This window comes from Haliotis cracherodii, unplaced genomic scaffold, assembly GCF_022045235.1.
Source record: "Haliotis cracherodii isolate W230 unplaced genomic scaffold, xgHalCrac1.p SCAF_39, whole genome shotgun sequence".
NCBI classification, from domain to species: Eukaryota; Metazoa; Mollusca; class Gastropoda; order Lepetellida; family Haliotidae; genus Haliotis; species Haliotis cracherodii.
The window spans coordinates 14334-25966 of NW_027266296.1; the positions used below are offsets into that span (position 1 = coordinate 14334).

General features: G+C 42.5%; 1 protein-coding gene across 2 annotated transcripts; it reads right to left on the reverse strand.

Moving 5' to 3' along the window:
• Positions 1-414: 414 nt before the first annotated feature.
• On the reverse strand, positions 415-6843 carry LOC139478125 (toll-like receptor 4). 2 transcript variants are annotated; one of them, XM_071260451.1, is made up of 3 exons: positions 5833-5872; positions 5528-5579; positions 415-2638 (listed from the first exon to the last, which is right to left on the reverse strand). In XM_071260451.1, exon 3 carries the CDS (start codon positions 2624-2626, stop codon positions 581-583), a length of 2046 nt encoding a protein of 681 aa, XP_071116552.1. In that variant the 5' UTR covers positions 2627-2638; positions 5528-5579; positions 5833-5872; the 3' UTR covers positions 415-580. The 2 variants fall into 2 exon arrangements, with proteins under 2 accessions (XP_071116552.1, XP_071116551.1); XM_071260450.1 differs by lacking the exons at positions 5528-5579; positions 5833-5872 and adding an exon at positions 6494-6843.
• Between the last annotated feature and the right edge of the window lie 4790 nt (positions 6844-11633).

The window sequence follows — 11633 nt, forward strand, 5'->3', positions numbered from 1 at the left end:
TTAGAGAGTCAGTTGTCAACTGTCAAATGATTCAACTCACCAAGAGGTAAGCATATACTCCGAAACGTTGTGTTCCTCATATTAAAGAAGTTGACCTCCACACATTCTCCCAATTCTCCCAAATGTATCACTTTCAGTGTCATTTGAAGACCTATACCGACCATCATCAGTGGGTGCCTTTACCTCGATTGTAGGCATACACACAACTAGCTAGGAACACCTAGAGTGCCCCATTTGGGGATTCCACATACTCCATGTTTCTCGGACGGGGCGTGGCTAGTAATAATTACACTGCCGCCTCAGATAGTTTGTAGATCTATGATTCTTTCCAGAAAATCTGAGTTAATTAAAAATTGTTGAAAGAAACCAATATTGAAAAAACAATATTATTATAATTAGAATGAACATGCAAGCTAGAGGAGTTTAAAAGTGATGAATCAGGTAAAATTAAAGAAGAATTTGTGATGAAAACAAAGAAATGCAGACCTGTGAAATGTCCACGGAAGTGTTTTAAGTTTTATAACTGTGTACCATAAGCGTTCTGATGTGGAGCCTTTCCATGCGAAACGTACTCATTCATTCACAAACGGATGCCATTGTCTGAAAAGTTAGTCTCACCCTTCATGGACACGTCGCCCTCAAACACACCACTGTCATAACAGTTAGGCATGTCTAAAGTCACAGTGTCTCTCATACATTGCACACTGTTCTCGTTTGATAATTCATCATTAGATAGTTTTTTGTCAGCCGATAATGAGTAAGTGAGACGGTCATAAAAAAGTTTATCCGAAACTTTGATGTATGTGAAGGTCTTCAGGCACCTCCTCAAAAGAGGATCCATCCGGTCTTCTGGCACCTCTTCCAGAATGACTATTATCAGATGTCGTCTTCTTTCATTGATGCTCTGGTTGTACGCTTGCAAGAACTCTTCCATGGCCCATCGGCTTTGCACAAAATTGGGTGTCAAAATAATGATGGTGTGTCTACTATTCTGGACACTGTTGATAATGTTTTCTATGATCGGTATCCCAGGAACAAAATCTCGTCCATGAATACACAGGTTAAATCTCGTTGGCCTCCTGTTCGTCCTTGTTGTCCCAGGCTCCGAGGTGGACAATACCTCCCTTGAGTGTTCGTTATTCTCAAGACGGTTTGCAAGGACATCAATAACCCACTCTTCATCCTCAGTGCTGTAGGAGACAAATGCATGGAACTGTTTTGATCCAAGACCTTTGTACACATCACCACATAGCAGAATATTAAAACGCGTATAGAATAGAATCCGGATTTCTTTACGATAGATGAATGCTATGACTACGACGCCAAGGACAATCACAACCACCACAGCAAGAACTACAAACGGTATAACTGAAGAACTGTGTCCCAATGCACAGTTTAATATTTCAACTGTCAAACTTCCCAAGGACCTCCCAGCCAAGTGATCTGGTTGAGCACAATTCATATCTTTGATATATTCATACTTTTTCATGTCTCCTGTAAAGAGTGATTTGTTCGATAAGGCCTTAATAAAGTCTTCAAGGTTGCAGTCACAGTTAATGGGATTGTTTCTGATATCGATCAATGTTTTCTGTTGATTTCGAAGATGATCGAGGTCCATTGGAGAGAGAGATGTAATGTTATTGTACTGCAAATTTATGTAGGTGTCGTTCTTATGGTTGAAATTGAACTTCGTTTCAAAGGTTATTTTATCAATTTTGTTGTGAGAAAGGTCCATGTGCTTCAAAGATAAGAAGTAAAATGTCCAGTCTCTTAACTCTTCTGGAACAACATTAATATGGTTGGAGGAATAGTTAAGGAACTCGAGAATAGGGAACTTGCTGTACTTTGTCAAGAATCGGTGGTAGTAAACGGACAAAGTGTTGCTAATACTTTCATCAATGATGCGGAGTTTCTGGAAATTGCATTCCACCTCAAGATTACGTAGCTCAGGTGGTAGATGCAGCAGGATATTGCAAGATGGATCAACCGGAACGATACTTGCGTTATCCTTTGGTGGACGAAACATCTGCAAACAGTGTTCCATGTCATCATCTAACATATAGGAAATGTTTCTAAATACGAGTTCTTCGACAGTTTCCTGCTGAAGACAGTCAAAATCGGACGAAACGTTTGTAATTCTGTGGACGACATCCAGGAAACGTGAATGCTGAATAACCATAGTTGAGTCTGTTACTTCCACCCTGATCAACTGGGAAGGCATCGTAAAGATGTCTGGGCGGTCGTATTCAGAATACATACCAGTTATATTGCAGTTCCTGACAACCAGCTCCACCAGACCGGGGCATTTCATTGGCCATGGTAAAGACAGACTAGAATTTGACCGATCGCACTGTATTTCATATGAATACTGTTTACCAGATTGATTGTTTTTTGTTTCCATCATCCATTCCCTGAGGGTAGCTAACCTCCATGTTTGTTCGTCATTTCTAGTCAAGGTACACTTAATTTTCATTGGTGTGATCTGCTCGGAAAAGGTCACTGGTGCACATATTTGATCAAATTGAGGTGGGACGAACTGTCTGGGTGGAGAAGGCGTTGTTTCGTCTTGACAGAGGGATAACGCAAAGAAGGTTGCTAAGGACAACCGCGGCATGGGTGATAACATGGTTTCTTCCTTCTGAAATGGACAATGGATTAACATGGTGAACAGGGGCATATAGCTTGTTGGACAACGTGCCCTGTAATCGGTACTTATGGTATTTAATATATACACAGACATTCTACAAAAGCAATGCCCCCATGGGGATTCTGTGGTAGAAATGATCCACGGTAACATAGGTAGTAGTACCTTATGTACCATTTCTTTATCCAGTTTTTCTTTTTTTTCCGTAAAAGGCGACTATGCTTGTCGATAGAGGCGTCTGACGGGATCGGGTGGTCAGGCTCGCTGACTTGATGAATGCATGTCATCGTATCTCAATTGCGTGGATAGACGCTCATCAAATCAATCACTGGATTGTCTTGTCCAGACTCGATTATCTACAGACCGCCGTTACATAGCTGGAATATTGCTGAGTGCGGCGTTAAACAACAAACAAACGGTATCAAATAGTGATGACACCAGCTGTTCGCGAAAATATTTGTATCCTGACCCAAATACACCTGTCACAAATACATGCAAAAACAAGTCAATTGTTCACCGCAAAACGCGAACATATGATACAACTTAAAGTTGGTCACTGATGCGTCAAATTTGGATGTGTCCTCCATCTGCCATAAACCTTTTTTGAAATCTTTACTCAGACCTCGTATGACACGCTTTGAAATCTTCGAAAAAAGAGCAAGCTCGTTTGAACCTCAAAGGTTATGAAATGTAGACATCTGACGATTGTTTAGGGTCAACCCAAAAATGATAGTTCTAATGCCAAGTTTTGGCAGATTTCTTGCTCGGTTAACATACTGGCCTCATATGTAGTACTATTTGATATGTCACATATACCAAGTTCTTTGATCAAACAATCACTGTAGTGATGCTTACAAAAGAAATGGTTATGTTATGAAGCCTTGGCTTTGAGAAAACTGCAAACTTTTCAAACATTCCAATCCTGTTTGGGGCGGTCGGGTAGCCTAATGGTTAAAGCGTTCGCTCGTCACGCCGAAGCCCCGGGTTCGATTTCCGACAAGGGTACAATGTGTGAAGCCCATTTCTGGTGTCCTCCGCCGTGATATTGCTGGAATATTGCTAAAAGCGGCGTAAAAAACATACTCATTCACTCACTCCAATCCTGTTTCCACTTTTTCATTTCATGCATTTTACCAATGACCTCGGGCACTGACTTGACCCATCCTGAAAGACATTCGACGGATTCATATTCCTTTTTGGCCCATTTCTTTACATACGATTCGACATCCAAAATGAATTCTGATCCAAAATTTGGTAGGAGGCTGCTCATGATATTTTGGTCCACAGTTGTTTGTTTGTTTGTTTGTTTGTTTGTTTGTTTGTTTCGCGTCGCACCCATCAATATTCCAGCTATATGACGGCGGTCTGTAAATAATCGTGTCTGGACCAGACAATCCAGTGACTGACATCATTAGCATCGATCCACGCAATTGTGATACGGTGACATGCATCAACCAAGTCAGGGAGTCTGACCACCCGATCCCGTTCGTCGCCTCTTACGACAAGCATAGTCGCTTTTTACGGCAAGCATGGGTTGCTGAAGATCTATTCTACCCCGGATCTTCACGGGTATGGTCCATATCTGAATAATTGCCGAACGTTATTATTCTCAACAGTGTAGTCACTAAATACATCAATACTCATAGACTTTAACGAAACAGTCATTTGTGGAAAAAAATTCAAAATTATTCTCATATTTTAGAATCGCACTGTGTCTCTGTTAGCCTTTGTGTGATGCGCATGAGCTCCTTGTAGCACGTGCACCACGCTCCGTTTAGTGTGAAAGAACCCAACAATATACGTCAGTATAATTGGAATGTGGGTTCAAGACACTGTAGGCATGAACGCAAATGGGGACGTTCTTTTCTGTTTGTAATGTACGTTATTGTTGTTATTGAGAGCGTGAAGACTATCATACACTGCAGGCTTCTGCATTACCCACATTGTAGGAGAAGGATCAGTTCAAGTCCGGCTTGAACCAGAATCATATTTATCAAACGTTCTGTACAGATGTTTTCGTAACATCATTATTCGTTTTAGACTACGCCTAGCTGATTTTCAAAACACAGGAAGATGTTCATCTATTGGGAAATCCCTAGGGTGTCATTTTGTAACGGGGGCACGGGTGGCCCAGTCGTCTAAGGCGCCACGATTCCCTGTGCAGAGTTGCGTCCCTTGGACACGCCAGAAATCTTTGATTGTGGGTTCGAATCCTGGCTCGCCCCGATTGTTTTTCTGGAATTGTCAGCACCATACCCCTACTCTTTGGTTTCACCGAAGTCGTCAACGTTTGAGACCTGCATTACTTCGGGCTTTCCTCCCACATTAACCTGACACGTAGTGATATAACAGGAATACTGTTTAAAGCGGCTTTAAATCCAACTTTGTACAGACACCATACGTTTGTGTTCAAAATGAATTATTACCGCGACATTGTATCATATAAAATGTGTCATATACCTCCGTTGAATAAGGGCCTGTGGCAATTCATACAAGACAGTGAGTGAGTGAGTTAGTATTTAAAGCCACATCGGCACTATTTCAGCCATATCGTGACTTGAACAAGTTAATCATACAAAACAGAACTGAACTGGTATAAAGGAACACTCGATACCCGTTCAACCATCTACACAATCAGTGCGTCGATATGCTACAACACCCTTATGGTAAAATTATAAATATCCATGAGACGGAAGTATGTAATTGACGAGTCAGTCCTAACACTGGTACATTCAAAGCCCCGAGGCCGTCATGTTTTGACCCAGATATGATACATTGGTAAGATTTCACTAGATAACTTTTAGCTCACGAAATATTTCAAATATTTGGTTGTAAATAAGATAAAAAAATGCCATCGATTTATATTTTACTTTATTTACTTACCCCCTTACGCTACATCACTGATGCACTGTCGGATCCTTCAATCTAAATACGGCTGGTTTAAAAAAAAATTGTATCATAATGTTACGTCACTACTCGTCCCTTTTCTAAAGAAACAATTCGATACGACAAACGATTCAGAATGCAGATTGACTGGAGATTAAATAATCCTCATTAATATTATTTTTATCAGTGTTCTTTTTTAACTATGTCACATTGTCCATAATGTTTGTTATAAACACACTGTACTATGATGGATTCCATGCTAAAGTTCACGACAATGGCGAAAGTGGAAGGAGTTGACTAACCTGTCCGGTATTCCAGCTTGGACTAAGACAGAACTCGGTTGATACAATGACCACGTGTGACGCATCAATCAAAACAAAGAGCTGATCCCGGAATGACAAGAGAGGTCACGAATATATCATAATGACAAAGGTTAAGTGAGGTGAAATGGGGTTTAACGTTGCGGTTAAAATCATTGCACTTATATAGCGACGTGCATGTATATGTACCTAGCACGTGCGTGTACGTGCGTGCGTGCGTGCGTGCGTGCGTGTGTGTGTCTGTGTGTATATTATAGATTCCGAACCCAACAGTCCCTCTTTTATCCCCGTAATACCGAGCGCCAGGCAAGACCCATAACAACAACCGCAATCTCTGTCCATATGACCAGGGGCAAAATGCACAAAGTGATTTCAGTGCAAAGACTATTGTAATGTCTATACTTTAACGTAAACTTTCAATAGTTACAGCACAAAGATAGCTTTGTGCATGTGGGCCCAGTTGTCGCCGGAGCATATTCACATACACATTCATTTTACATTTTGGGTGATCAGACTCGCTGACACTCAGAGTAGATCGATACCAACGATGTCAAACACTGGATTGTCTGATGCCCCAGATTATTTACAAAGCATTTACACACCTGGCGTTTAACAACAAACAAACAAACAAACAAAGACCCACCTGTGAATAGCGAATAGTGGGACAATATCCGCTTGGAACCAGCTCCACTTATAGTTTTGAAAAACAAGAAACTCCAGAGGAAGACACCGCTTTCATGTCGTACCTGGCACAAGTATCTATGAACACAAATCACACTTAGATACCCCGTAAACAACTCCCTCAAGTGTACGGCTGTATGTTTCAATCCAGATCCGAGTCTGCAGTGTGACGGTGGGTGTCGTCGGCCACTCTCAGGTAACCACGTGTTGTCAGCGCTATATGGATGTACTATGTCACACTCGGCTTCATCTGGTATAATGTGTTTTATCAGCCAACATCTTGCTACTCAACAGATCAGTGTACATAAGATAGTGCTTTTTGACGCTGAGTATCACAAGGCTGGTTTGCCTTACAACGGTTACTCCCCTTTGGTATGTTTAAAAAACTTATCGTTTTCAATTTGAGATTATTGCTTAGGAGAACCGATGGCTTTTCAACCCAGAGGACAGTATACGGTCGAATTGATATTAATATGTGTGTGAAAACTGTGAAATGAATAAAAACTGTTAATATAATTTAATATTATATAGTAGGTACGTTTCTCGCCATAACGCATAAAGCCAAAGGATAAAAAACGATATCCGATAGGGTCATATGCGGATAGAGATGCAAATATCAAAGGTCAAGTAGGGACTACTTTCAGTATTTACAAACAAATATGGCGTCGCACTTGTCATTCGGCGATCGAGTCAGAATAAATCGGGAAATTGGAAAAACTACTGCCAAGGCTCGCTAAATATAATGTTATTTCTAAAACACATCATCGACAGATTTGTCAGGCGAAGACTTTTTTTAATTAACAGGACCGTGATTTACTGGGATATTTCTGACTGCGGCGTAAAACAACGCTCACTCTCTTTCCGTAACCTCATTAATATGCTACTGTGTTTAGCGGTTTCGTTTGAAGTCGTACATTTATATATCAAGATACCATCACGTTCAGTGGGATGTATTCCTCAGTCGTAAATTATTAAAGGATTAGGGTCGGTCGGGTAGCCTAGTGGTTAAAGCGTTCGCTCGTCACGCCGAAGACCCAGGTTCGATTCCCGACATGGGTACAATGTGTGAATCCCATTTCTGGTGTCCCCCGCCGTGATATTGCTGGAATATTGCTAAAAGCGGCGTAAAACCATACACACTCAGTCACTAGTATAGGATTACTGGCTAGAATGGGCCCCCAGTAGTCGTGAACACATACCGATAAAAATGCGTGACCTGGCTGAGTGTGTATCATCGTACCTCGACTGCGTGTATCGGTGCTCATGCCATCAACCACTGGTTTGCCTTGGCCAGTTTATTATTTACAAACCGAGTAACGCAACATCTTCATCACGCACATCCGTGTTAGAGTACTTCGCCAGCAACGTATCCTGGTTGCAAGAAACAGTTGGTGATGGGGTGGATTGTTGCTCATGATATCAATCACTGGATTGTCTAGATCCGATTATTTACAGACAGCAATCATATAACTGGAATATTGCTGTGTGGGCGTTGACAACAAATCCACACTCACACCTAACTGCTAAAAGATCCCGAATAAGGCCCGAATAACACTATTAGTATTCATTCCTTGGCAGGTTCGAGAACAAATTCACAAAAAACTCACTTTAACCGTGTGTTAACATAATGCTGCAATATCTTATCCTTCTATCAAACATAATTAAATAGAGAAACAGTACGTGACTCAGCAGTGTTTGTGAAAGTTGACAATGAATGGCTGCAAGATGTCGTGTTGATATCAGAACTCGCCCGTCATGTTCGCTCATGGTACATTGTACAGCGTTTGTTTGAACAACCCGAAGGCCAGTCAGGCTGCGCCACAACACGCGTCCGCGTTCGCTTTTGTTTATTCCAACTTTTGGTTGAACCGACACTTCCGGTTCGTCTGTCGATGTTATGGTTGCAGAATAAAGTGCATTGAGTTGAGACTGCGGTGTTGACTAATCCTTGGCGCTGAACGTAACATCTGTATTGGGACAGGTGATGCAAGGAACGCATGACACCAGAAGCTCCCAGATGAGAGCAGACTGTGCCCAAACATGCATATCTATTATTCCTTGACACATCAATAAGCATAAAATCGTATTTGAAAACGGCCAATTAGTTCTTTTGAGTTGGAATTTTGTTAAATACAAAATATTTTTTATTCGGGAATTGCAATTTTTACATTTTTTATCCCTAAAATGCGCAGCCTCACCTCTGTTTGTCAACCATAACACATTTTGTTTAGAGTGAGTGAGTGAGTGAGTGAGTGAGTTGGGTTTAACGCCGCTTTTAACAGTATTCCAGTCATATCACGGCGTGTCAGTTTAATGTGGGAGGAAAGCCCGAAGTGATGCAGGTCTCAGACGTTTACCACTTCGGTGAAACCCACGAGCACGGGTATGGTGCTGACAAACCTAGAAACATAATCGGGGCGAACCGGGATTCGAACCCACAATTATAGGTTTCTGGCGTGCCCAAGGGACGCAACTCTGCACAGCGAATCGCGGCGCCTTAGACGACTGTGCCCCCCATTTTGTTTAGAAGACGTTCAACATGTAGTTCAGAATGTCAACGAGCACTTATTTTCGGTTAACTCTGCCGAAATATTTCAAATGATCAGGATGAAATCGTAGCGTCCCCATACCCCACCCATACCATATTCAGGGTCAGCAGCTCTCACACTTTGCCGAGGTGGTTGCCGAGCTCTCCCGAGCTCTCCTGAGCCTAACTCGGTTAGGACTCGATAAGAGACTACATATATACGAGTATCATACGGGTACGCTACGAGTGTGTTACGAGCCCCATAGGAGTCTAATAGGAGTCCAATAGGAGACCAACAGGATGCATTAGGAGTCCAATAGGATCCAAAAGTAGTCCAATAGGAGTCCAATAGGATCCAATAGGAGTCCAATAGGAGTCTAATAGGGGGTTATAAAGAGTCGCATACGAGCAAAACGATCTCGATACGAGCTGTACGAGTTTGGTACGAGGTGGCTATTTGTCATATGATTTAACATGGAGGCTCGTATAGTTCGTATTAGACTCGGCCAACTCGGCAATAACTTTTGCAGACGATCCTCATACGTGTTCTGCACGAGCACCACGAGGTCGCCACGGGGGAACTACGAGGAGGATGAGTGTGTCACGAGTTTGTTTCGAGTTTACTAGGAGTTGGCTGGCGGCCCGAGTGTTTTGAGCAGTTCCAAAACACTCATAGATCAGTACGATGTACCCCGAGTTACCCCGAGTTTAGTACGACCTCGCTACGAGCTCCATACGAGTATCCCCGAGTCAGCTCGGGTCCATACTCGGAACGCAACTCGGCAAAGTGTGAGAGCCCATTCGGTGTATTCTAAGTCAGGGTTTGTATCAATATAACTGAAATCTGTCTTCCAGACCCTAGAGAATAAATTAAGAAGGGAGTTCAACTCAATTCTTGATAAATTGAGCAAGTCTAGATTGCCTCGGCTCCTGAAATTAAGCATGATTGTTCTGGGATCTATTTGGATTTATATTTTTTCATTTTTTTAGATATACATTGTATACTTGTGAATAAGATAACTTTATTTCTGGGACGAAATGTCAGTCAAGAACAACTCACCATACAGATTTTTTTGTTTTAAATTGAAAATAGATATTCCGTGTACGCCGACCAGATAAGGGAACGCCACGCCATGGGAATTCGTTTCCGATGAAGGGTTTGTGTACGTAGACCCTGATCAACACTGTGGTTTCATATCGGTACTCAGCTTGTCTCGAATTACGGAAAACTCGAACCTGGATAACCACTGTTGCATGACGCACTCAAGTGTACAATAATTTTAAACCTGGCTTACAACTTCGACAACATTAGTGCTTTTGATCGGAATGCATACACTGTGACGATTTACGCTGACGTAACATCTCAGAGGAAAGTATTTATGCGCTATTTTTGGGCCCATACGTGACAGGACATTGATTTTAAACAACGCGCCATGTAGCAAGGACAGCCGACTATAAAGGTGAGGTGAAATGGGGTTTGTATGGAATACTGTCAGGGACATTCTCGCGATCTCGCATTCTCGTGTTTTGGGTATATTTACCTCGTTTCCAAAGGTCGAGATCGCGAGAATGCGAGATCGCGAGAATGTCCCTTACAGTATTCCATAGGTTTGACGTCGCGTACAGGATTATTGCACTTATATAGCATGTGTGTGGCTGCTTGTGCTAGTCCGGACTGTTACCGATTTATAGTGCCAGCCCACTGAGATACCATGCCGCAGTTAAACATGAATATCCAACTCAGACAAAGTTTAGCCGACCAGTCCTTGGTTTAGCGCTTTAATGCCGAGAGCCAGGCAGGGTAACAACAAGTGCCATCTTTTAGACACTATAGGGACGAACACAAAGGGGTCGTTTTTTCTGTTTGCATTGTACGTTATTGTTGTTGTTATTGAGAGCGTGAAGACTATCCAACACTGCAGCTTTCTGCACTGCCCACATTGTCAGAAGGGCTGTGTTCCTGGTAGCAAACCCGGGTACTCTCTGAATGTCCGTCAACAGATTGGGAGGTAGCAAACCTAAGGCACCGAGAACAACGGGGAGTCGGACCACTTGGTACTGCTATCGTATCATTATTATTATTTACGCCAAATGGAATCTGTTTCGTCGGATGATCGACCATCTTTTAACGTCTTTTGGGCCCAGGGGATAACCAATAGGTGTATCAATAAGTAGCTATTGAGAGCAGCTATTGATACGCCTTACTGATCACGAGAAAGGTGAGTGAGTGAGTTGGGTTTAACGCCGCTTTTAACCATATTCCAGTTATATCGCGGCGTGTCAGCTTTATGTGGGAGGAAAGCCCGAAGTGATGCAAGTCTCAGACGTTTACCACTTCGGTGAAACCCACGAGCACGGGTATGGTGATGACAAACAAACTGACAAACATAATCGGGGCGAATCGGGATTCGAACCCACAATCATAGGTTTCTGGCGTGCCCAAGGGACGCAACTCTGCACAGCGAATCGCGGCGCCTTAGACGACTGGGCCAACCGTGCCCCCACGAGAAAGGTAACGCGGTGCGCTTTTCACGAGGCGAGGACAAGACTGAAGTGTAAGGGCAATGAGTTTGCA